General features: G+C 51.4%; 1 protein-coding gene across 1 annotated transcript; it reads right to left on the bottom strand.

Annotated features, from left to right (window-relative positions):
• Nucleotides 1-779: 779 nt before the first annotated feature.
• ALOX5AP (arachidonate 5-lipoxygenase activating protein) lies at nt 780-13,975 on the bottom strand (the record flags this gene model as incomplete). Its single annotated transcript, XM_084273975.1, has 5 exons — nt 13,861-13,975; nt 4,276-4,375; nt 3,015-3,085; nt 1,984-2,065; nt 780-942 (listed from the first exon to the last, which is right to left on the bottom strand). Exons 1-5 carry the CDS (start codon nt 13,928-13,930, stop codon nt 780-782), a joined length of 486 nt encoding a protein of 161 aa, XP_084130101.1. The 5' UTR covers nt 13,931-13,975.
• Between the last annotated feature and the right edge of the window lie 13,277 nt (nt 13,976-27,252).

Genomic DNA, 27,252 nt, shown 5'->3' with positions numbered 1-27,252 from the left:
TCTCCTTGCTCCGCTCACCAGCCGGCGGAGGAGCCGTTGGGATCACACGCCAGGGGAAAGGAGATGGGAGCAAACAGATTCCATCCTTTTAGAGTGCTTTATTAAACAAAGCCAAGCAAAACAAAACCAACCCCGCCGTCAGTGCAGCAGCTCCTCATTTACACAAGACCCCTTTTCCACAGCTCTGGGAGAACAAAAAGGCTGAACTGTAAATGAGATCAGTGTTGGGAGCCTTACGCACATGAATATTTATCAGGGAAGACCAGACAGGGGCCAATTTGCCACCCTTCTGCAGCAGCAGGGGGGCTTGGTCATCAACAAGTGTGCTGGAGAGGGTAGGTGAAGGGGCTGGCCCATGCCTTTTCATGGGCAGGATGCTCATGGAAGGTCGTGTGTGAGGATAACTGCGGGATCCATCGGTCAGGAATGATGCTGAGAGGCTCCTGGGTTTTGAGACGTAAGCTAAGTACAATGCAGCTGAGAAGCAAGCATACAATGTCCCTTCCAGCCATGCAATCAGCTTGCAAGCTGCAGTTTATGGAAAAAAACTCAAAAGAATTAACTGGAAGTTGTTACCATTCCTCGGGCGTGCCGAGTGATCACAATAAATCTTCTTTCCTGAAGGGAGAAGCAAGGTTAAATCAAACTACAAAGCCCATGGAGCATGAGATTTACAGCAATCTAAAAGGGTTACGGGTTCATTTCTTAAACAGTTGAATTATGGCTGCTTCTGGGTATCGATGTGTTAAGCACACTGACCCCCTCGGCGCTGCAGGGAGCTAGGGAATGAGCAGCAATGGAGAGATTGCGTTGGTTATGGTTTTTATGTGGATTTCAAAGTCACTTCCAAAAAAGAAGATGAGATAGTAGTTGAGTATTCCAGCCACGGACATGAGGAACAGGAACAGAATGATGCGCTTTCCAAACAAGTACCCGGGAGTGCTGAGGAGAGAGAAAGAGGGGAAAGCAGCTCGTTAATGCACGTCACCTCATAGAATCACAGAATCACAGGGGTTGGAAGGGACCTGGAGAGATCATGGGGTCCAACCACCCTGCCAAAGCAGCTCCCCAGCCCCCCAGACGGGGCTGGAATATCTCCAGAGATGGAGACTCCACCACCTCCCTGGGCAGCCTGTCCCAGGGCTCTGGCACCCTCACTGGGGAAAAGTTCTTCCCCATGTTGCTGTGGAACTTCCTGTGCTCCAACTTGCAGCCATTGCCCCTTGTCCTGTCTCCACAGAGCACTGAAAAGGGGCTGCCCATTCCCCCTGCATCCCATACTTCAGATATTTATAAACATTAATTAGGTCCCCCCTTAGTCTTCTTTTCTCCAGGCTGAACAGCCCCAGCTCACTCAGCCTTTCCTCATAGGGGAGATGATCCAGGCATCTCTCACATGAGAAGTTCTCAGACCAGACTCTGCTCTTGAGACCAGCTGAAAGTCAGAGGGGGCTGAGACAGAGAGGGCAAATTTCTGCTCAGTCTTGCATTGCAAGGCAGCTCTGAGCTCATAAATGCCGTTTTCAGGATCTGTTTCTTCAGTCTCCTGTGCTCAGCATAGGCTGCTGCTTACAAAAGGGGCTGTTCAGCAGGAATTGTATCTTCCCAACCGCAACAGGCTGTGGGACAACCTTGTTCCACAGGTGTGTAATGAGCTTTACTAGTGTAGAAAGGCAACCTTGTGCAAACAGCAGCACAAACATGCAAATGTGTGGGTTTGCAGGGGCCACGAGCAGGAGCTGCTGACACAGCCACTCTGTTCCTCCTGCAGCTCCCCTGACCCTGGTGCTGCTGCAACCCTTGCATCTCCCACAGCTCCTACTGTGCACCCAGAAAAGGAAGGGGGGTTTTCCTCTGCTACCCTGTGCAAGCAGCTGTCACAGGCAGCACCACGAGCTGCTGTGCCTGTGGAAGTGAAAGCATCCTGGGTGCGCTGCTGCTGCTGCATCCCAGTTGTTTCAAGGAGGCTCTGCAAGTCCTTACCTCTGAGTCCGTTCCCCCAGGTAGCCCACAAAGTACTTCTGCCTCACAAACAAGTACATCAGGCCAGCAAAGGCAGCAGGAGCTGGGTAAAAGGTAAAACAAAGTGTTACAGACACTGGCCTGGGTCTCACTGTACATACTGTTCCCATCTGCTGCCTGGGCTGGATCAGGAAAAGGGAACCTGCAGCGCTGGGCTAAGGCGTGAGCACTGGAAGCAGGGCAGAGATCTTCACGTGGGAAAAGGGGCACTTGCCTTGCCCTCACACCAGCTTTTCGGAGGGTTTGGTGGGTGCAATCCTGCCTGCAGTTGCAGAGACCCAGCGTGGGTCACGCTGGGCTCAGGATGGAGGGTGCCAGCTCAGGCACTGCTTTCAGCAGAAACAAAAGGCAGCGGATAGACACCCTTCTCTAGGAGCAGGTGGATGGATATACTACATCCAATAGTAATTTCTGAGCACATAAAAAGGGGCTTTAGTCTAGCTTTTCTCAAACCTGCAGGCAAAAGTCCTTCTGGTCAAGAAACTCCTCTCTTGCAGGAGGAGTTGCCATGGACCCCAGGAAAGTACTCAGCTTAACTTTAGGACAACTCAAATTGCACTGAAGGGGATCATATTTAGAAATGCAGGTAAATACTCCTGGGCTGCTCTCAGCGCTGGGAAGGGCTGGCAGCTCTGGCAGTTCAAACACATGAGTGAGCCCCTTTCCAGTCCTGGGTGTGAGCAACATGGCATCCAGCATCCACATAGTAAATCTTCCACCCAAAACAGAGGTGTCTCATCTGTAATGCCTATATGGGAAACATCCCTGGCCCAGACTGTTAGGAATTGTGTCTGGGAACACTTCTGTTGGCATTAACTGAGTCAGGGAGCGTGCTGCTAATTAAACAGCACGGGTAGCTGCAGAACAGACAGGTGAGACTGGCCCCACCACTGCAGGAGAATACAGACCCTGGAAGCATACTCCCCAAAATTCTCATCATCTCTTGCTGACAGCAGTGTGGGGTTAAGAGGGGAAGCCCTCCCATGTGTTACCTTGGCTGCAGAGAAGGCCGGCGCACCAGAGCATGGCCAGAAACGTTGGGTACGTGTGTCCGCAGTTCTGGCTAGAAAGGAATTTGTCAGAGAGAAATCAGGACATGGGGGAAATGCAAACAAAATCAACGTGCTGCACCAGCAAAGGATGGTGAATGTGGGCTGTGCCAATGTCACCGTGGGTGAGCTTCCAGCCCAGAGTGGTGGGAGACTCTGGACCCACCTGCAGCTGTCCTGGGGCAGGCAGGTGCCAAGGGCTGGCTGGGCTGGCGTGTCCGTGCCCAAACACGGTGGCTGCCTCACCCACAGGGCTGCTTCCCTGTTTCCTCACTCAGAGAATGGATGCCTTTGTCCTGCCTGATGAGGAAAATAAACTGCCTCGTGCACATGCCTGGCATCTGTGAGCTGCTTTCCTCCTCTAACCTGTTTGATCGTGGCGCACGGATAATAGACACTGTGTGCTTTGTTGGCCTGGAAAATCCTTGTAATTAAGTCATATTAACCAAGTTATTGGCACTGAAAGCTGCACAAAACCAACAAAAGGAGAAGTGCCCCACAAATAGGAGCATCCCACAGAGTTAACTTGCCTTTGCAGGGCAACAGGAGTGATTTCCAGCTGCTGCCTTCAGCTGGGAATGCTTTCCAAGGGGGAAGCACTCTGCCCTTGGCAGAGGTTGCCCACCTGGGAAGGGCAGCACTTGGACGTCCCATCCAGTTCCAAGCTCGTTGTCAGGACTTCATGGGTAATAAAAAATATTTTATGTTCTTCTGGGTTGGAATTAATTTCCCCCTCTGCTCTCTCTGAAGAGATGTCAAAGACAAGAGGTATGGATGTGGTGGAGAAGCAGAGAGCCACGTGCTGAAGGAGCTGCCAGGGTTTGTACAGCTCTGGCACCAGCCTGCTCCTCAGCACGTTGGCATCTCTCTGCCTGCTCTTCCCTTGCAAGCTGCAGTACTTTTATCACATTTCCAGCACTAGCTACTGCTGAGTGAACTGGTTCCCAAATTGAAGGACAGAGGGGCTGCAAGTCCAATGCAAATACAGCACAGGGTACCCCGAAGGGAGCTGGGTTCACCAGCAAACACACTGGAGAACTACGGGTCTGAACACAATACACACAGCAGGGGATTGAGGACAACGTTGTCATCTGAGGGTATTTGGAGGCCACCTCCAGACCCCTAAAGGAATTCAATTAAACCTTAAAGAAGAGAGAACAACCCCACTTTGCCCCCACTGTCCCCTCAGGGCTTGCCTACTCACTTGGCAGTGTAGACACGGTCGAAGGCGGAGGATCCTGGCCGCTGGAACCCCTTGCCATTGCAGTGTTTGCTTTCATGCTCCACTTTGCTAGCAAAAAAAGCTGTTAAAAAAACCACAGAATATTCGATCTAAGATGAAATATGGAGATACTGCAGAAGCTGGGCTTTGTGGGCTCAGCTCTGTTCTCATAAGCATCCAGGCTGGATGGCAGGAGAGGACGTGGGTGCGTGGAGGTGCAGGATGTGGCCGGCGTGCTCGCTCTGTCACTAAGGCATAACCAATCCCTCTGTGCAAGGTTGCAGTGTGGTGCAACCTCAGGCGTCCCCGTGTGTTAGGATATGACTGGCAGCAGGTTCTCTCACCTCTGAGCCCTGCTTCATCCCCACACTGCTCTTCTGGCAGTGCACCTCTGTCTGCTGCAGTACATCCCAGACTCAGCCCTCTGTGCCCCCGGAGGGAAAAAAGCCTTCAGTCAGAGCTGCCAAACCCAACCCTCACTCTCTAATAGAGCAGAGAGACAAGGGAGTCTCTTCTCTCCTACTGATACCCGTTTGCCAAACCAGGGACATCCTGCATGGATGGTTCACCTTCCAGAAAGGCCCATTGAAAACCTGGTCCTGATGGCTGAATGCTCTGTGTCCATATTGCATGTATCCACCTTCCAAGCAACACTCTTGTGCTGGGGGGTTAGCTGTGGCAAAAATGCAGCACCTCGAGGTAATGTATCATGAGCTTGACAAACATGTTTTATCTGATGACAGTAAACCAGAGACCATCAACCATGTGTCTAAATACCCCAGAAAGAGCCCCGACAGCCTACAGGCTTTGTACTCCCATGCATCCCTTTTTGGTGTACCCAAATCACTCTATGGTTTAGAGTATTACCAAAGATACATATAAAAGATAACCTGTCAGGAAATATATTGCTATAACAATATAAGTAAACTTGTTAAGCTGCAAGATTTCATCCCTGGAATCTGAAGGGTTACCTCCCTTTTTTCCTCCTCACTGATGGTACCAGGAGGTCTTTTGTACTTCCATTACCATCCCTCAAAGCTTATGTACTTTTTGCCTTCCAACATCGAGTGATTTCCCTGGGTGCATACAGCCTTTCTCCTGAGACACCCACAGTGCTTTCAGCCAGCATCTCCACTCTGAGCCAGGCTGCAGACCCTCCCACTGCCACCAGTGCAGTGCACTGGTCATCTCTTAGAGGAACCAGAGCAGACACCATCCAGCAGCACAGCCACTGAGATCTCTCAGTGGGGGCTGACCTATTCTCCTTTGTGACAAGTGATAGAACAAGAGGAAATGGCCTCAAGTTACACCAAGGGAGGTTTAGATTGGCTTTTAGGAAAAAAAATATTCACAGAGAAGGTTGTTATATATTGGAATGGGCTGCCCAGAGAAGTGGTGGAGTTTCCATCCCTGGAGGTATTTAAAAGATGGTTAGATGTGGTGCTGAGGGATGTGGTTTAATGGTGATTTTGGCAGGTTAGGGTGACGGTTGGACTTGACAATTTGAAAGGTCCCTCACAATAAAAACAATTCTGTGATGCTGTGATTCCCAAATGCCAGCATGCTGCTGCAGAGAGACTCTGCGATGCCAAGAGCCATCCATGGACATGCTCAGCATGACAGCTGTCACCAAGGACAAGAGCTTGGAAGCATGGGTGGTGACAATCCTGGTGCACAGCCTGTGGGATCACAGAATCATAACATCATAGGGGTTGGAAGGGACCTGGAGAGATCATGGGGTCCAACCCCCCTGCCAAAGCAGCTCCCCAGCTCATATTGCACAGACAGGCGTCCAGACGGGGCTGGAATCTCTCCAGAGATGGAGACTCCACCACCTCCCTGGGCAGCCTGTCCCAGGGCTCTGGCACCCTCACTGGGGAAAAGTTCTTCCCCATGTTGCTGTGGAACTTCCTGTGCTCCAACTTGCAGCCATTGCCCCTTGTCCTGTCTCCACAGAGCACTGAAAAGGGGCTGCCCATTCCCCCTGCATCCCATACTTCAGATATTTATAAACATTCATAAGGTCCCCCTTTAGTCTTCTTTTCTCCAGGCTGAACAGCCCCAACTCACTCAGCCTTTCCTCACAGGGGAGATGCTCCAGGCCCTTCATCATCTTTGTAGCCTCCTCTGGACTCTCTCCAGGAGATCCCTGTCCTTTTTATCCCAGGGAGCCCAGAACTGGACACAACACTCCAGGTGGGGCCTGACCAGGGCAGAGTAGAGGGGGAGGATCCCCTCCTGTGACCTGCTGGCCACACTCCTCCTGATGCTCCCCAGGATCCCATTGTCTCTCTCAGCCCCGAGGGCACACTGCTGGCTCATGGCCAACCTGTCATCAACCAGGACCCCCAGGTCCTTCTCCACAGAGCTCTTCTCCAGCAGCTCATCCCCCAGCCTGTACTGATTCCAGTGGTTATTCCTCCCCAGGTGCCAGACTCTCCACTTGCTTTTGTGGAACCTCATCTGGTCTCTCCCTGCCCAGCTCTCCAGCCTGTCCAGGTCTCTCTGGATGGCAGCGCAGTGTCCTGCGTGTCAGCCACTCCTCCCAGCTTTGTACCATCGGGTACTTGCTGAGGGTGGATGCTGTTCCCTCATCAAGGTCATCAATGAAGATATTAAACAGGACTGGACCCAACACTGAGCCCTGGGGAACACCGCTGGTCACAGGCCTCCAGTCAGACTCTGCTCCACTGATCACCACCCTCTGGGCTCCGTTCAACAGCCAATTCTCAACCCACCTCACTGTCCACTCATCTATCCCGTGCTCTCTCAGCTTTCCTGGGCAGGCTTGGGGGTGTTGGGTCTTCTGAGAAGAATCTATCTGTGGATTTCCAGGCATCTTTCTTGGAAGTTCTTGCCACCTCTGACATGGTATGTGGCTCTGTGGTAGTCTTGCGTGGCTGGGTTCTGCTGGAGGAAGGGGGGGGCTGCAGGGGTGGCTGCTGCAGGAAGCAGCCAGAAGCTTCCTGTAGGCCTGACAGAGCAAACACCAGCTGGCTCAAGGCCAGACTTGCCACTGACCCAGGCCAAGCCCATCAGCAATGGTCACGGAGCCTCTCTGAGTCACATTCAAGAGAAAACAAAACGCAAGCAGAAGGGGAAGCCTGTGGGGAATGCCCCACTTCCCCCCGCACCGCCCCCATTCCCTGCCCCTCCCTGTGCCACAATGTGGGGTGAAAAGGGAGCAAAGTCATGAATAAAGTCTCCTAAGAAGGGAGGGGTGGGGGGAGGTGGTTTAAGATCAGGTTGTACTTCTCATTATCCAACTCCGTATGCAGTGCAGTGTAATAAATTAGAGTTTTCTTTCTTTTATTCTGTGTTGAGTCTGTTTTGCCCGTGACACTGATTGGGGAATGATCTCTCCCTGTCCTTATCTCACTCCTGAGCCTCTCAATATTTATTTTCTCCCCTGTCCAGCTTAAAAGGGGAGTGGTAGAACAGCTTTGGTGGGCATCTGGCCTCCAGCCAGGGCCAAACCACCATAGGATCCTTGGCATAGGGTTGGGCAGTAAGACAAAGGACAGAGGTAGGGTTATCATATACACTTGCACTCTGGATGTTTTGAATGGGACTTTGTCACACGTTACTTCAGAGACATCGAGGAGTGCTTGGGAACAGGATGTTTCCCCTCTGTAAACAGTGGGTTACAGAGAAAAACCTAAGAAAGGCACCTTGAGAGGTCAGTCTGTCCCTCAGAAAGCTTCTGGCATGAGAAAAACCATCCCACTTTCACTACCGGCTCCAGAAAGAGCTCAGACAACCACCTCACATGAGGTGTTGTCATGGTTTAGTCCCAGCTGGTAGCTTAGCACCATGAGGCCACCCACTCTTATCGTGTGTGTGTCCCAGTGGGATGTGGAGGAGAATCAGAAGAAAAAGGTAAATCTGGTGGGTTGGGATAAGGGCAGTTTACTGGAACAGCAAACGGAGAGGAAAATAACAACCCAGTACTCATGAAAGAATATGCAAAGCAGGTGATACACAAAGCAATTAGCTTACCACCCAGAACCTGATGCCCAGACTGTGTCTCCCAGCCAGCTCCCCTCCTTACATACTGGGCATGATGTCATATGGCATGGAATACCCCTTTGGCTAGTTTGTGTCAGCTGTCCTGGCTGTGTCCCCTCACAGCTTGTACTGAAAACTAACTCTATCCCAGCCAAAAATCAGGACAGGTGTCCACCTCTTAGCTAGGAAAGACTCCTGGGTCGATTACCTTCAACTCACCACAGTGGCTGTATTTCCTCAGAACCACACAGACCCCGAAGGTGAGGGCAGTGAATCAGAGGGCAGCCCAGCATCTCACCATCGTATGGAGAGGTAAAGACTCCTGCTTCAAGTGAGTTTTCTTGTCCTGAAAGTGGTTCCCCAGTTCTGTGCTCTTTAGCCCTGTCAAACCCATATTGCCTGCAGGCTCTCAGTATCTTCCCAGAAAAAAGCCCAAGACGTTGAGTCCTGGCTGGCCAAGGTTCAGCTGGGCTGAGGACCAGAGCAGAGCTGACAGATCACATCCAGGGTTGCCCCTCACTGCAGGTCACAGAATACTAGCTTGGAAAAGACCTTTGAGATCAGTGAGTCCACCTGTACCTGTCCTCTACCCTTTTTTTGAACACATCCAGGGAAGGTGACCCAACTGCCTCCCTGGGCAGCCTGTTCCAGTGCCAGATAACCCTTTCAGTGAAGAACTTTTTCCTAATGTCTAATCTGAACCTGCCCTGGTGCAGCTTGAGTCCATTCCCCCTCGTCCTATCACCTGACACTTGGGCAAAGAGACCATCGCCCACCTCTCTACAACCTCCCTTCAGGTAATTGTAGGTGGTGAAAAGGTCTCCCCTCAACTTCCTCTTCTCCAGGCAAAACATCTCCAGTTCCCTCAGCTGCTCCTCATGAGATTTTCTCTCCAGCCCCTTCCCCAGCCTGGTTGCCCTTCTCTGCACTCACTCCAGGACCTCAACGTCTTTCCTGCAGTGAGAGCTACAAAACTGAACAGAGTATTTGAGGTTCAGCCTCACCAATGCCCAGTACAGGGGCACAGTCACTTCCCTGGACCTCCTGGCCACGCTGTTTCTGATATGAGCCAGGATGCCATTGGCCTTCTTGGCTGCCTGGGCACACTGCTGACTCATATTCAGCCTGCAGTCACCCAACACCCCCAGGTCCTTCTCTTCCTGACAGCTCTCCAGCCAGTCTCCCCCAGCCTGTAGCGCTGCAGGGGGTTGTTCTGTCCCATGTGCTGCACTCTACACTTGGCCTTGTTAAACTTCATCCCATTGGTCTCAGCCCATCGGTCCAGTCTGTTCAGATCCCTCTGAAGAGCCTCCCTACCCTCAGGCAGATCAACTCTTCCTCCCAGCTTAGTGTCATCTGCAGACTTACTGAGGGAGCTTCAATCCCTTCATCCAGGTCATTGATAAAGATATTAAACAAAACTGGACTCAGGACTGAACCCTGGGGAACACCACTGGTGACTGTCTTCCAGCTGGATTTAGCTCCATTTACCACCACCCTTTGGGCCCAGCCATCCAGCCATGTTTTTACCCAGCAGAGGGTGTGCCTATCCAAGCCAGTGGCAGCCAGTTCCTCAAGCAGAATGCTGTGAGAAATGGTGTCAAGGTTTTGCTGAAGTCAGGGTACACTACATCCACAGCCTTTCCTTCATTCACTAAGCAGGTCACCTTGCCATAGAAAGTAATCAATTCAGTTAGGCAGGACCTGCCTTTCATAAACCCTTGTTGATTGGGCTGATCAATCAGCTGTCATGTGTGTGCTGCGTGACAGCATTCAAGATGACCCTCTCCATGATCTTCCCTGGGACTGAGGTCAGACTGACAGGCCTGTAGTTTCCTGGATCCTCCCTCTGACCCTTCTTGTAACTGGGTTGTAGTATCTGCCAGCCTCCAGTCAAATGGAACTTCCCCAGAACTGCTGGTAGATGATGGAAAGGGGTTTGTCAAGCACATCCACCAGCTCCCTCAATACCCTTGGGTGGAACCCTTCCAGCCCCATAGACTTGTGGATGTCTAATTGGCCTAGCAGGTCTTTAACCATTTCCTCCTGGATCATGGGAGTTTTGTTCTGCTGTCTCACATCCTCCAGCTCATGAGGCTGAATACCCAGGGAACACCTCACCTTACTATTAAAGACTGAGGCAAAGAAGGAATGAAGTCTGTGCTCCCATCTCAGCAGCACTTGGCTCCTGTTTACCTGGCACTGTGGAAATCAGGGAGTACAGTGTGACGCGACTTGCAACACCATGGTTGTATTTCCTGCTCTTGACTCTGGACCTCAAGGCAGGAGGGTGGTTTCACAAGCTGGTATGAGATGAGTGAGCAGAGCAATGCTAGAGGTGAGTGGTTTAATTCAGTCCAGCTGTACCAGGAGATTCACAGAATGGTGGGGTTGGAAGGGACCTCTGGAGATCATCTAGTCCAACCCCCTGCTAAAGTAGGGTCACCTCAAGCAGGTTGTACAGGATCACATCCAGATGGGTCTTTAATATCTCCAGGGAAGGAGACTCCACAGCCTCTCTGGGCAGCCTGTCCCAGTGCTCCTGCACCCTCACAGTGAAGAAATTTTTCCTCATATTCAGATGGACCTTCCTGTGTTCCAGTTTGTGCCTGTTGCCCTTTGTCCTGTCAGTGAGCACCAGAGTAGAGGCTGGCCCCATCCTCTGGACACTTGCCCTTTAGATATTTGTAAGTATTGATGAGATGCCCTCCCAGCCTTCTCTTCTTTGGGCTAAACAGACCCAGCCCTTTCAACCTTTCCTCGCACGAGAGATGTTCCAGTCCCCTCATCATCCTTATAGCCCTTTGCTGGACTCTCTCCAGTAGTTCCCTGTCTGTCTTGAACTGAGGAGCCCAGAACAGGACACAGACCTCCAGATGTGGCCTCACCATGGAAGAATAGAGGGGGAGGAGAACCTCCCTCTACTTGGCCACACTCTTCTTAATTCACCCCAGGTACCACTGGCCTCCTTGGCCACGAGGGCACACAGAAAGCTTGCTGCCTACCAGGACTCCCAGGTCATTCTCTGTAACACTGCTTCCCAGCAGGTCAACCCCTAACCTGTACTGGTGCCTGGGGTTATTCCTCATAGGTCATGACCCTAGACTTGCCCATGTTCACCTTCATTTGGTTCCTCTTTGCCCAGTTCTCCAGTCTGCCAAGATCTCACAGGATGGCAGCGTAGCCTTCCATCGTATCAGCCACTCCTCCCAGTTCTGTCCCCTTGTCCAGATCATAGCTGAACATCTTCAATAAGACCCTTGGGGAACACCACAGGCCTCCAACCAGTCTCTGTGCTGTTTACCACAACACTCTGGGCTCTGCCATTCAGCCAGTTCTCAACCCACCTCACTGTCCACTGATCCAACCCACACTTCCTAAGCTTGTTTACAAGGATGCTGTGAGACACGGTGTCAAAAGCCTCGCTTAAGTCAAGGTAGACAACATCCACTGCTCTCCCTTTAGGCTGGTCAGGCATGACCTCCCTGAGGGATGCCCTGAGGTTTCAGGGCTGCACAGGCTGCTCTGACCCTGAACCACATCAGTCCCACTCCGATCAAGTTAATGTACAAGAGTTCAGTCCAAGCCTGGTTGTTTCACCAGTTGATGCCGACAGAAACCACATGCTGAACCTCCAACCTGACAAGTGCTGGCAAACATTCAGGTTGCTCTTTCCATTGACTTCTGTCCATTCTGTCCTGCTCAGTGATGACCACTGATTTGCCCTGAAAGCTGCTGAATTGCAACATCTCTTTGATACAAGAACAAAACCTAGAGCTACATCTGTGACTGCAGCATCCGGCCACATGAGTCACTCTGTAGGGCATGGAGATTCCCAACACAACAAGGTGACAGTAAATGGGCATCAGACTGGGGCAGCACCACAGCCCACCTCCAGCCTTGGTAATAACAGCATCCACCCCAACTCTTTTCTAACCCTGCACCACAAGTAGAAATGCATATAAATCCAAATTTACGTGGTATCAACTTCACATACTTAAAGACTGTCAAGCAGAGACCCAAGTGCTCTGGTGAAACAGAGCCAGAGCAAGAGTTCAGCACAAATGACATCCCCTGACAAGCATTTCTACTGCTGTAATCGTTGCATTTGTTGCAGGGCTGCATAGTCTTTCTAGACAGAAAGTTTAGGAAGAGGAAATCAAGATGATGCAAGGTCTGAAGTCATGGTTTAGGGCTGTGTGCCACTTGTGCCTGGCACACTAAGCCCTCTGCCAAGCACCACGCTGCCCATTTGCAACCACTGGGTCAATAATCTCACAGACAGATTTCCCTGAGGTGAGAGGGCTTGTCAGGCTGGAAGGCAAATGCCCAGCTTTCAGGGTGAGAGGAATAAACCTGTACATGAAGTCTCCTGGTTAAATAGCAAGAAATGTGTAGGTGACATACTTGTTTAATTGCAGCACGTGCTCTGATCACAGCGTGCCATATTCTGGTGACCCCACACACTGTGCATTTACCAGAAACCAGCATGGAGTTAAACAATGAGACATGAAGTGCCTATGTCAAAACCAGACCAGTTCACATCATTGGTCTGGTCGGGTTTCTTTTTTTGCTCTCTGGCAGCCAGGCTTACGCTGAGGCTCCCACCACTTCCCCTCTCTGCAGCAGCCCAAGAATAGCCCATTTCCTAGGACTGAAGGTGGGGTTCCTGCCCAGTGGGAATCTCCCATTTGTACAAAGAAACATCCACAGAAGATTTCTAGCATTCGGTCCTGCCTCCCCCCTCATCCCACTGCTGACTCTCCTTCAGCCTGGGCAATCTCAGTGCAGCTGGGGCAAAACTCCCTCCCTTCTCTGCGTTCTGGGGAGAACTTTCTGCTAAAATCTTAAGTATTTGTAAGAGGCAACGGCCAAGGTAAAACCAGATTTGCACAAGAGGAAGTTGCTGCTTTATTTTAAGACCCCTGGGTAACAGGGTGGATTGTACAGGTCTGGATAAGAGCTAAAAGCTGTAACTTCCCCATGGCAGGAAATGGGCAGTGCCCTTGGGATTGCAGTCAATTGAGATCTGTTGGACTTTAGGATCTGGAGATGCAGGAAAGCAGGAGAGCTGCCTGCTCACCAACCACCCAAACAGACTCCTACAATGAGCTGGTGCAGTTTTGGCCCCTTCACCTGGCTCTGTGCAAAGGTCTGACCCATCACAGCCCCTCGGGGCCCTGGCCCCTGCCCGTGGCGGTGGGGGTCCAGCTGGAGAGCAGCCCTGGATGCCCACATGAGGGTCTTTAGCAAGGAAAGGAGGTCCCACTCATCAAACCTACATGCATATTGCCACCCTGCACCCCAGCATAGGAACCCTTTCATTACCTGACATATATATAACAAACTCGCTCTCGAGTACTGCCGAATAGGACCCTGTGACTTCCAAGATAACTGCACATCAGCACGCAAAATTACGTGCTTAGAAGATTGTTTCTAAAGCCGAAGTCATGCCCAAGCACACACAGACTTATAACCAGAGATCCAAAGATCAGACCAGCATACATCCCACTGAACTTCCTTTCAGCCCTTAAATAAATGCGAATTTTTCTGCCTTACCGTTCTGCACAACACTTATCAAGGTGACAATGGCCAGCAGGACAATGCTTCCCAGGGTCTCCTGATCCATTTTGCAAAGGGGCCGTCGGGGTGGACGGTGCAGCCTCAGCAGCAGCTCAGTCCTGCAAGCACAGAAGGAGGAAGTGAAGGTCTTTCTTATCTCGAATCACGAAACACTTCCTATGGCTTCACAGGAGAGTGGCAGCACCCTGCACTCGGGCGCCTGTCAGAGCAACGGCAGCCACAGGCTCACTTACTCATCGTACACAGATGAAGCTGGGAGAAGAGAGATAGTCTGCCTGTGATCTAAGAAGATACATATTGTGGAAAGATATCTGTTGCCCTTCCTGCTCAGGGAGCAGAATTACAGCCCTGTTATCTACAGCACGCCCGGGCATTCGGCTAGCTGTGTGGAGCAGCGGAAAGGCAGTGTGGCCAGGCTGAGATCATGTCACTGCCTGCAAGTGCCCGATCACCCCACAGAGCAGCTGGGAGGAGAAATAATCTTGGTGAGACTCAGTGTCGCTGCTGCTCTCAGATGTGTGCCCTCTGTTAAAGTAAGTTTCCTCACCCTAGGTTTCCCACGGCAGGGTTTCAGGCTCTAAGCCACTTATTTTGATGGGGCAGGGGTTGTAACAGCTGGAGCTGGGTGTCTCTGCAGAGGGACTCCCCAAAAAAATTAATTCCTGGGCAATCATACCCTTACAGTTCCCTTTCCTGCAGGTGACAGTTCAGACCAGTGGTACTATTAGGGTCTGGGGTCTTCCCCTTCTTCACTGGGTCTTTTCTTTGTCTCTAGGTGGGCAACTTCTTTTGTTGTCTCTTAAAGTTGACACTTCTGCTGAGGTTTTTAGCTTCCTTATATTCTGGCTTAAACCTGCTCTGGGGCTTCCTTTCACTTAGGTAGGCAAAAGTTCCATCAATAGAAGGTCAATATATCTGTGTGAAATCATAGCTCATGCCCTAAGGTTTTGGTGAATTTAGATGCTTATGTGAAGTTAGTTATGCCAACAGTTAGTTAGCTAGGCATGGGAAGCCTGACGTGGAGTATTTCCCAACACTTCCCTGGTCACAACTCCATCAGCCTTACCAGTGAGGAGACCCCACATCGCCAGGTCACAAGGAAAAGCTCCTGATCCATCTGGTGTACTTGAACGGGCAGTGCACAAATGCCATGAGCATCGCAGGTAGGCACAAATATAAGTCTTTCACTACCAAGGATGGGTCCTGCCTCTGCCCACACCACCCCCTCAAAAAAATAACTCCCTGGAAGACAATGGCAGCTGTCAGTATTCAGCATTTTACAGGCTCAGACTCCACTGTTGTTCCCTGGTTTCTGTAGCCCAATATGGCTGAATGTGTTCTCATCTCGGCTTCAGCTCCATGATGGAGGTGTTGGAAGTCCAGGTTGCGGTGTTGGAAGCCCAGGCTGTGGTGTTGAAGCCCAGGCTGCGGTGTTGGAAGCCCAGGCTGCGGTGTTGGAAGCCCAGGCTGTGGTGTTGGAAGTCCAGGCTGCGGTTTTGGAAGCCCAGGCTGTGGTGTTGGAAGCCCAGGCTGCGGTTTTGGAAGCCCAGGCTGTGGTGTTGGAAGCCCAGGCTGTGGTGTTGAAGCCCAGGCTGTGGTGTTGGAAGCCCAGGCTGCGGTTTTGGAAGCCCAGGCTGCGGTGTTAAAGCCCAGGCTGCGGTGTTGGATGGGTGCAGAAAGTCCCACAGCTTCTGTCCTCAGCTGGAGAGCATCCTCACCCAAAAAGTGCACATCACCTGCGGATCCCAACTACTCTGCTCCCTTTTGCCAATATTCTGATCAGGGAAAAAAACCTTGTGAAAGATTCGTACCTTTAGTAGGGTTTGAACACTAACAGAAGTTAAATAAGTAATATTTTTACCAGACTGAGCCCTAGACAACTTCTGCCCCATCTGGCTCTCACTCCACCACCCAGAAGGTCTGAGTACTGCCTGGAATCCACACCATGGACAGATATCTCCCCTGTGAGGAAAGGCTGAGTGAGCTGGGACTGTTCAGCCTGGAGAAAAGAAGACTAAGGGGGGACCTTGTGAATGTTTATAAATATCTGAAGTATGGGATGCAGGGGGAATGGTCAGCCCCTTTTCAGTGGTCTGTGGAGACAGGACAAGGGGCAATGGCTGCAAGTTGGAGCACAGGAAGTTCCACAGCAACATGGGGAAGAACTTTTCCCCAGTGAGGGTGAGGGAGCCCTGGGACAGGCTGCCCAGGGAGGTGGTGGAGTCTCCATCTCTGGAGAGATTCCAGCCCCATCTGGATGCCTGTCTGTGCAATGTGAGCTGGGGAGCTGCTTTGGCAGGGGGGTTGGACCCCATGATCTCTCCAGGTCCCTTCCAGCCCCTACGATTCTGTGATTCTATTCTATGATTCTATAACTGGTTACCTCTCCTGGGACACAGCCTGGTAGGAGTTCCCAGCAGGAGCCAAGCTGCAAAATCTATCTTGTTCAGTGGAGACACATTTACCCACAATGGTGTTTTTATCCAGTCCCTCTAACATGCAAATTATTTTCAGCTGTATCCATTAGATATGGAAAACTCTTGAGGCACTTTGGGTACAAGCAAATATACAGACACATGCTGGCTGAGAGGTAGGTGATTAACACTGTGAGTTGTGACCTACTGTTAATAGGAAACAGCTTCCTTTCTGGGAGAGCTGCTCTGCACTCTACGTGAACAGGACTGTGTGGGAAGCGAGGCCATAAACAGTGTTTAGGTTTAGATTTGGCTTGTGATATTTTCTCCAGATTTTTAACTCTTGCCAAATTCACTTTAGGAAAAAAAAAAATCCAAATGCAAGAACAAAAAGACCACTTTGGGAACGTTTCCATTCACACTGAAGTTCTCCCCCCACCCCAAATGGTCTTTTCTTACTAGAGCATCAAAGTTTATGGTTTGTGGTCTCCTGAGCACAGAACTGTAGCTGGTATTTAGGGGTAGTATTTAATGCTTCCACTTACTAGCTTATTATCCTACTTCTTACTTACTTAGCTTCTCCTAGTATTTTGAGGAGGAAAGCCCATCGCCTACAAGTGGTTACAGAATTAAGAAAGTGACATTGTCCAAGTGGAAATCAATGCTGTGACCATGAAGAAAGGACCTGTGCATGGACATGGGCAAGCAGGAGAGAGCCGCTGACCCCAGAGGGTGAAGGACACAGCACAAGTCTTCAGGGCATCTGAGGCAGCAGGACTCCCAGCTGTCCTCCCACAGAGGGCACTGATCCTTCTCTTCCTTCTGCCTGTGTTACCCTGGTGTAAACCTCCCAGGCAGCTTGTGGCTTCACTTTACAAGGGGCAGTAAAAGCAGATGGACCCGCTCTGGATATCGGCTCCAACTTGCCACGAAAATGCAGATGCTTCCCTGCTCTCCTAGGCTTCCCAAAGGTGGATTCAGTTTGGCAGGAGCCTAATGTTGAGGGGGCAGGAAAAGTAATGCCATAATGAAAAAAACCCTAATAATAAAATCATACTAGGAGATTATGCCAGCAGGTTCCCCAGCTGGTTGAACCAAACTCCCTGCCCGTGCCATGTACTGGCCAGGTTGCAAGGGCTGGCTTGTTGATGCCTTTGCTTCCTTCTCATCCTGCTCCTTGCCCTCCTGCTGCTCAGCTCTTCTTGCTTCATTCTCATCCCTGTTTTGCTCTTCTGCTCTGCTCCTTCCAATTCCCACCTGCCCCCTGACACCACCTGGCACTGCAGGACCCACTGGTGGCACCAGCGCTTTGCTGGCCTTGCTCCAAAGTCATCCCTCACGTATGTGTGGGGCAAAACAGGGCACATCAATTCCAGGGCTTGTTAAACTGATTTCTGGGTGTGTAGGGAGGGAAAAAAAAGCTTTGCCAGTGAGAATCTGTTTGGTATGGCTGCCTTAAAATACAAACTGCAGGTCTGGGGACTTTAAGGGCAACAGCACTCGAGGGCTCTGCTTAAGGAAAAGCAGAGGAAATCAAGAGGGTGTGAGTGACACTGGAGAAGACGACCCATCCCTTTACCATGGCAGAGTAACACTGTTGTAAATATGGTTGGGCAGAGCAGAAACCCCTTGGGGAGGGAGTATTATCTTTTCGGACCTGTTGGTGCTGGAATAGCTGCAGGATGGAAGGCAACTCTGGCAATTTATTTGCAACCTGGGGCATAGCTGGGAAGCCTGAGGTGGAGCCAAAATGACCCTGCAAGCAGCTTCTGCTGTACCCACACATTAAACTGTTCCCTCTCCCTGAGACCTAAACATCTGGGGGGCTCTTATCTCCCCTTCTGTGGGATACACACAGGATCACTGTCTGGGGTCAGGCAAAGCTGGCACCACCTGAACACTCTCCACCAGGGAGAAAGACTGGTGCAAACCCCCTTCCATCATCCCCCATTTGGCCATTTGAAATAGGGGGATTCTCTCAGGTAGGCAGAAACAAAAAGGAGGGAGGGATGGACACCTTGAGGAACAGCACCAGCATCTCTGCCCTGGTCAGGCCCCACCTGTAGTATTGTGTCCAGTTCTGGGATCCTTGGTTTAAAAAGGACAGGGATCTCCTGGAGAGAGTCCAAAGAAGGGCCCACGAAGATGATTAGGGGCCTGGAACATCTCCCCTATGAGGACAGGCTGAGTAAGTTGAGAAGGCCTTGAGAAGAGAAGACTAAGGGGAGGACCTAATTAAAGTTTATAATTATCTTAAGCAGGGAATGCAGGGGGAATCAGCCAGCCCCTTTTCAGTGCTCTGTGGAGACAGGACAAGGGGCAGTGGCTGCAAGTTGGAGCACAGGAAGTTCCACACCAGCATGGGGAAGAACTTTTCCCCAGTGAGGGTGCCAGAGCCCTGGGACAGGCTGCCCAGGGAGGTGGTGGAGTCTCCATCTCTGGAGAGATTCCAGCCCCATCTGGACGCCTGTCTGTGCAATATGGGCTGGGGAGCTGCTTTGGCAGGGGGGTTGGACCCCATGATCTCTTGAGGTCCCTTCCAACCCCTACAATTCTATGATTCTACGATTCTATGATCTACTGTAACCCCCAGCTGCGGCCTCCAGATGTAGGCAACCCTGAGCTTCAGCAGCTGATGTCAGCCCCCAGCCCTTCCTCCTGCTGCACCGCTGCCTGACATCCACATCTTGCTGTCAGAGGAAGATAACCTTGGCACAGCGAGCCACCAAGCTCAGGGAAACGTGCAAAGCCAGCGAGCGCTTTCCAGTCGCGCCGCGAGGCTTCCCGCACATTAATCTCCTCCTCTGGAAATCTCCCAACAGCCAGCCAAAATAATCCTTTCAGAGGACTGCTTTCACGTGGAAGAGGAAAGGGCCGCGGACACAGATCTATAAATATCTTTTGGGGATGCTCATCTCTCCTCTCCTGCCCTCTGCTCAGCGCTCGGCTGCAGGGAATCATAGAATCATAGAATGGTCTGGGTTGGAAGGGACCCCAAGGATCATAGAGCTCCAACTTCCCCCTAATATCTAATATATCCCCTAATATCTCCGATATTAGCGTGCCTCCTAATAATATAAGAGCTGCTCCCTGTGAAGCTCCAGTGTGCAAATGTCAGGCGACACAGAGCTGTCATAGAATCATAGAATCATAGAATGGCATGGGCTGGAAGGGATCCCAAGGATCAGAGTGCTCCAACCCCCCTGCCACAGGCAGGGACACCAACCTCCAGGCCTGGAGCTACACAAGGTTGCCCAGGGCCCCATCCAACCTGGCCTTGAATACCTCCAGGGACGGGGCATCCACCACCTCTCTGGGCAGGTGGTGGGTGCTTGCCTTCCCCAGAGTGGTTGTTTGGGCTTATCCTTCTTAAATTTCAGAGGCCTGAGCCTGGGGTGTCACTGCAATGTAGTGAGACCAGTGTGAATCCCAGCCCATCCATCAGGGTGCTGGAAACCCATCTCTTAACCTGGGCACATCTAAAGATTCAGTATTTTCTCTGACACTGGGAGACCAGGGAACTGAGCAGGGACTAGGACAGCCCCTTGTTTGCAAAGCCCCCTGATTTCCCAGGGACTTATTAATTAGTGGGTTTTCAGTGCTGCAGAGACACCTCATGGGGATTTCCTCTCTGTCATTTTTTTCCCTCCCTTGCTCCCAAGCAGCAGCTTCTCAACAGCCATTGTGATACCATGTGGTGTCACTGTGGTGGCCCCCTGACAGCCCCAGGAACAGTCACCCTGTCATGAGAGGAATTCACAGAATCGCAGAAGAGCTGAGGTTGGAAAGGACTCCTGGAAGTCATCTGGTCCAGCTGCCTGCTCAAGCAGGGCCACCAGGAGCAAGCATGTCCAGGTGGCTTCTGAGAACTTCCAGGGAAGGAGATGCCATAACCTCTCTGGGCAACCTGTGCCAGGGTTTGGTCACCCTCACAGTGAAAAGGGGGTTCCTGGTGTCTGGAGGGAACTTCCTGTGTTTCATTTTGGGCCCACTGCCTCTTGTCCTGTCACTGGGCACTACTGAGAAGAGCCTGGATCCAACCTCAGTGCATCCTCCCTTCAGGTATTTATATACATTGATGAGATCACCCTGAGCCTTCTCCAGGCTGAACAGTCCCAGCTCTTTCAGTCTTTCCTCAAAAGAGAGATGCTTCAGTCCCTTCATCGCCTTCATGTCCCTTTGCTGGACTGTCTCCAGTATGACCATGTCTCTCTTCTACTGGGCAGCCCAGAACTGGACACAGCACTCCAGATGTGGCCTCGCCAGTGCTGAGTGGAGGGGAAGGGTGACTTCCTTTGCCCTGCTGGCAATGCTTTGTCTCATGCAGCCCAGGATAGCATTCACCTTCTTTGCCACAAAGGCTCATTGCTGGCTCAATTTGAGCTTGATGTCCTTTCTGCCAAACTACTTTCCAGCTTGGTGTCCCCAGCATGTACTGGTGCAAGGAGTTGTTTTTTTCCCCGGCTGCAGGAGTTCACACTTCTTGTTGAGGTACCTGTTGGTCCATTTCTCTAGCCTATCAAGGTCCCTCTGGATATCAGCCACTCCTCTGAGCAGTGACATCTTCAAACTTGCTGAGGGTACACTCTGCCCCATCATCCAGACCATTAATGGAGAGGTTGAGCAGTATTGATCCCTGGGGTACACAGCCAGTTAATGGCCTTCAACTAGATTGTGCCACTGATGGCTACCCTCTGCACCCAACTGTTCAGCCAATTTTCAATCCACCTCACCATCTGCCTAATCATCCTGTGCATTAACAGCTTTTCTATGAGGATCTTACAGGAGACAATGGCAACTCAAGTCCAGGTAGACAATATCATTGACCCCCCTGAACCTACCAGGCCAGTCACTTCATCATGGAAGTTTATTATATTGGTCAACCATGACTGTCTCTTGGTGAAACCATGCTGACTACTTCTGATGATTTCTTTGTCCTTGATGTGCCTGAAGACAGATTCCAGGGTTGTTACGTTCCCAGGGATCAAGGTGAGGCTGACAGGCCTGTAGTTCCCTAGCTCACCCTTCTTGCCCTGTTTGAAGACTGGGATGACATGTCCATTCCATGGCCACATCTCCCAGCTGCCATGATTGATCAAAGATGATTGAGAGTGACGTTTCAATGACATCTGCCAGCTGCCTCAGCACTTGTGGGTATATCCCATCAGGGCCAATGGACTTATGCAGGTGTTTTAAGTATCTCCTGACCTGACCCTTCTCCACCAAGGGTACCTCTTCCCTACAGCATTTCTCCTCTCTCTCTGGGACCTGGGATTCCTGAAGGAAATGACACTCCTTTGGCAGGAGTTGGTTTTTACAACTCACATTAGCTGTCCTTACCACCTTCTTACCTTTTGGGTGGCTGCGAATTGACTCCTTAATAATTCATTTTAGAGACCTTTGAGTGCTGAAAGAGGCCGCCTGAGCAGCAGAGCCCTGGGTCTTCCCCTCGCTCCCTCCCCTGTGAGATGTCTCCTTGGCCCTGACTCATTTCTGCCAGCGTTTCCACTCTCCATTAGTTCTTGCAAGTAATTACCAGAGGGCTTTGAGTAACCGGAGATGAATTTTGTCTTCTGTTCCTCGAGTCTCGGGTGACAACGAGCCCTTTTGGTACTGAAATTACTGGGAGACAAGATGTTGGGCCCTTCAGCCATCTGTGAAGTAACAGGCCGATGCTCCTTGTTGTCCTCCTCGTCCTTGGAAGGTTCCTCACCAGCTGGTCTGTCCCTGAGAGAGGCTTTCAGCCCCCCCACCCCCAACTATCCCACCAACCGACAGAACCCTAAGCCCAGTCTTTTTCTGCCTGGCTCCTGTTTCCCGCTCCTTCCCTCTTAGGGGAAGAACAAGGAGGAAAGACAAACCCTTGGCGGGGGGGAGGGTGTGGGGGGTGGAATGTCTTTCAGATGAAGCAGCAAACAGCCACCAAAGCCGGTGACAAGCACCCAGCCCGCCAACGCCAAGCGGCAGGAGGACAGAGCTGCTCTGTCGGGGATCGCTCCAGCCTGGAGCCGCTTCGCAGGGCGCTGAGAAGAGCAGCCGGGCGCTGGGGGTGATCCCGCCGCCCCGGCCCCACCGACCCCCTCGGCCGCCGCGGGGATCAGGAGCGGCTCGGCGGGCCAAGCAGTCAGCGAGTCTCTGTGGCGCAATCGGTTAGCGCGTTCGGCTGTTAACCGAAAGGTTGGTGGTTCGAGCCCACCCAGGGACGGGGAGTTACTTTTCGTACCCCCGGCGTCTTTTTCCTTCCCTGGGCAGCAGGTGTGGCAGCGGCTGGATCCGACCCGCGCCGCCCTTATGCCGCCGGTTGCTGTCTGAGACACGCTTGGAGTCGCGGCGTCTCCCCTCATGCGGAGCGGGTCCTCTGGCACGGCCGCCGAGGTCTGTCGTTCCCGCCCACACGTGCTCTGTCCGACCCCTCAAGGGCGGCATCTGAGGAGGTGGCAGTCAGCGGGAGTTTCCGTAGTGTAGTGGTTATCACGTTCGCCTAACACGCGAAAGGTCCCCGGTTCGAAACCGGGCGGAAACACCAAGTTTTTGTTTAAATTCCATTCACGGCAGACGTCATTTTCCGTGTTTCTTTTATCTGGAACCCGCCTGCGCTGTTGAGGCAACAACGGGCCGCACCCCACGGCCAGGCAGCGCCCGCGTCCCAGCGCGGGACGGGGCTGGCTGCGGCCCGGCCTGGCGCTCAGGCTGTGTCGGGAGGAGGCCCTGGGCTGGGCACGGTTGGGTTCGTGCCCCACACAAGCTGCCCCTCAGTAAATGGGCTCGTCCCTCGGCTACCTGAAAGGTGACTGAAAGGTGGAGTCTCAGCTCCCGCGGCCTGCACAGCGTAACAAAGCTGTGGAGAGAAGCATTTTCTGGGCTCCTCACCATCAGAAGGACATTGAGGTCCTGGAGCGAGTGCAGAGAAGGGCAACCAGGCTGGGGAAGGGGCTGGAGGGCAAATCCTCTGAGGAGCGGCTGAGGGAGCTGGGGCTGTTTAGCCTGGAGAAGAGGAGGCTGAGGGGAGACCTTCTCCCCACCTACAACTACCTGAAGGGAGGTTGTAGAGAGGTGGGCGATGGTCTCTTCAGCCAGGGGACAGGAGATGGGACAAGGGGCAATGGCATGAAGCTGTGCCAGGGCAGGGACAGATTGGACATTAGAAACAAATGTTTTCCTGACAGAGTTGTCAGGGCTGGAACAGGCTGCCCAGGGAGGGGGTTGAGTCACCTTCCCTGGATGTGTTCAAGAAAAGGGTAGCTGAGGTACTTAGGGATCTGGTTGAGCTTAGGATGGGAATGGTTGTACTTGATCGTCAAAGGTCTTTTCCAACCTTGTGATTCTGTGATTAAAACCAGTGTGATGCTGTCACCCAACGTCAGCGTTGTCGTGGCGGGGCCTGGGCAGCTGTAGCTGCAGCACAGGTCTGGGCAGATCACCCAAGAACCACTGAAGTTTTGGCTGGATATAATGCCAGTTAACGGTAACATCAGAAGTTGAGAGAGGTCCCTCTCTTCTACTCTGCCCTGCTGAGACTGCACCGGGTGTATTGTGTCCAGTTCAAGGAGGACATAGAACTCCTTGAAAGAGCTCAGCGCAGGGCCACCAAGATGATGGAGTGGAACCCTGAGGCTGAGGGAGCTGGGATGTAAAATAATTTGGGGCTCTCCCACTCTTCAGCTCTCCACTACAAGTTTCTGCAGTCGGACCGGTCACCAGGACACAAGTTCGTTTTTCTAAAGAGGAAAGGGGAGATGTTTCTTCACCATGTACCTCTGCGACAGGTTTCCTAACATAGCGCCAACCCTTACAGCTCACAGGTTATTTAATAAGCTGCCTACTTGCCTCGCTTCGAACTTGGACAGGATTACAGATAGCCCAAACCCTGCCTTGGGCATTCTGGATGCCCCCTTTAGATTGTAATTTAGATAAAAGAGTAATACAGACCCATGTCTGGGGAGAAACGTCTCCTGAGGTTTTCTTCAGCCTCTCTCCAGAGAACATCAGCTGGAGGCTTCCAGTCCCAACAGGTTATTCTACCAGTCCTACAGGAAAAAACAGCCAGGCCTGCTTCTTGAAACTCCTTTCCCCCCATTCACTCTCTTTGGTGAGCCCCAGGGGCTCCAACACATTCTCTTGCCCCTCACAGCTTCATCACTTCCCCGCTGAAGAACCACCCCGCATTTGTGCGTAGTGGTGCAAAGCCAGGCGTGCTGTGAACTTCCATCAGCCTTGTAATCCCGTTAACCTTACTCCTCCTCCTGCTCTGCCCACACTCCACCTTAGATCTATACTTAGACTGTAAGCTCCTCCACTCTGAGACCGAATCCTCCAGGACTTTAAAGCTCAGCACACGCTTAGAGCTGCGTAAGCGGCTCGGAAGGTAACATGCTTTGCTCTGAGCACGAAGGGGCTCACCCGGAGAACAGCAGCTGTTGAGCTTTGCAAAAGGAACACAGACACAATCGCTCTCATCGCCACGCTGTCAGGAAGGGAGTAATTAAAGGAATAAGAATAAATGCCAACAGCCAGCCATGAAAAACAGCAAGATCAAAAGAGGATTTGTAATGAGCACAACAATGATTTTTCCAGAACAGTGCTCTAGCAGGTTTCCAGCTAAAAACCCATCCTGGCAGCTCCTCTGCAGACAGGCTGGTTTCTTGTAGGCAGGATGAGAGAAGAATCACAGAATCAGAATCACAGACTGGGCTGGGTTGGAAGGGACCCCAAGGATCACAGAGCTCCAACCCCCCTGCCACAGGCAGGGACACCAACCTCCAGCCTGGAGCTACACAAGGCTGCCCAGGGCCCCATCCAACCTGGCCTTGAACACCTCCAGGGATGGGGCACCCACTCCCTCTCTGGGCAGCCTGTTCCAGCCCCTCACCACTCTCTCTGGAAAGAACTTCTCCCTAATATCCAATTTAAACCTTCCTTCCTTTAGCTTCACTCCACCCCCCATGTCCTGCCAGTGTCTACCCTTTTAAAAAGCTGATTCCCCTTCCTCAGTCTCCATCATCTCCCCATAGGAATTTGGGTTTTGAGGCTGCCAACAAGCGGGATGGGATGAAGAAACATCCCACAGGGTGGACAGACACCCAGTGTACCTCCCTCTCCTAAAATGCTTCCTGCCAGGAGCTCAGCAACACCAAGGGGAGCTCCTACTGCTGCCTTCTGGAGCCTCTAAACTGCCCTAAACTCAGCTGCCACAAACTCTGCTTCCCAAGCAGCCCATCACCCCCCCAGATCCCCTCCCCAGCACCACCCAGTGTGGAAAGCTCGACAAAAGGAGGGGAGGAGAGCAGGCAGCCTTTTCTTTTTAATAAAACCTGTTGGAAATCATCATGAAGTAGTAAGTCTTGAATCAGAGCGCTGCTTCCACCCCTGTGCTGGTTCTGAACTCGAAAGTCATCAATCTCCAAGTGCCACGATCGTGCCTTTCCCAAATCAGCAGACTGACAAGGTGCAAGACGGGAAGAAACATGTGAAATATAATCCCTTTGAAGTACACAAACCCATTAGAAATTTACCCTGTAATACTGATAAACTTCCAAAATGCAACTTTGCTCACTGGTGGTTTTGGCTGGGCGCCCACCTAGTGTATTTCTAACTGACAGAAAGGTAACAGGCAGCGTTCTCTCCATGGCAAACAACAAGCTGCATTGTAAAACCAGTCCCAAAACAGAAGGTGCAGTAATCACTGAAACACACCGAAGCGTTTCTTTGCTGATGGGGTTTTCAGCTGAATTCTCCCTTGCACAGGATCAGAGGCAGTGAAACATTAACAGACCCATCTGCAGTGTCACTTTTAGCTAATGATTTCAGAAAAAAAAGGCAGCACAGAACTCGCAGCACTAACAGATTCAGTTTTGTACTTGCTTTCATCTCCAGCTCTGAACCTTATTGCATTGCTTACACCAGGACCTTCCCATCCTCCAGTGGGGTCTTTTCCTCACGGAGCCCTGCGTATTCTTCATCACACCAACCCCAGGCTCACAGCTTCACTCACCCCTGGGTCTGTACCACGTCCTGAGCCCATGGTGAAGGAGGACCCACTTTGCAGCTGCAGGTAGCTGCAAGCCACAGACAGTATTTACCTTCAAAGTCAGCTCCCCACTCACTGGGGAAATCTCCACATCAGATAGTCTGGGTAGTGAGACCTGCTGCTTTTTAGTGGTTTGCACATACATAGAAAACAGTGGTTAGAAAACCCTATCAGCCCCCATCGAGTCTTCTTATTGACTGATAAAATCAAACTTTGATTTTGGCCAGCACTGTGGAAGTTTGTTTGGGTTTTTTTTTAATAAGGGAAAGTCACAAACAGGCAAACACTTCAACCAGCAACACCAGAATCCATTGTAACACTACCAGTGACAAGGCTTGTAACAAAGAAGGAGCTTGAGTTCTTTACAAAGACTTGCATTTCAAGAATGAAACCATTCTTTATCTGAAGTGCAGGCTGATAAACACGCTTGGTTAGGTGACTTCAGTGCCACTTCTTAAACCTGGTTCAGGCAATTCCAAGACCATTTAAACCCATAGCCATGCATTGTACCAACAACTATGTTCAACTGCACCTATTGGAAGAGTGAGGCTGAGGACCAAATGTTTTGAACTGGGGATCTAAATCAATGAAAAAATGCAGAAAATGGCCCAAAGCCTTGCTGACAAAATCCTTGTTATTTCCAAGGACAATAAAAATGTACAGCTAATCTAATTTAGCATATAATACCCTCAGCTCCGTGTCTGTGGATTTAGAAAGACTCCCATCTAGTAAAATGAAAGCTATACAAATCCAGAAACACCAAACTGTGAATCCCCCTACTTACTCACTGCTGCCTTGCCACCTTTTCCATCCCTTTCTTCCTAGTGCCCTTGCCCCCTTCCTTGGCACTCTTCACATACAGACAGGGGTGCACTGCTCCAGCCATGCAAAACTAGTGGGGATGGTAAGGGGTGCTAACTTGTAGTT

The sequence above is a fragment of the Gallinula chloropus genome (genome assembly GCF_964237585.1).
Source record: "Gallinula chloropus genome assembly, chromosome: 1".
In the NCBI taxonomy this organism is placed as follows: Eukaryota; Metazoa; Chordata; class Aves; order Gruiformes; family Rallidae; genus Gallinula; species Gallinula chloropus.
This window is presented reverse-complemented; position numbering and strand designations above follow the sequence as displayed.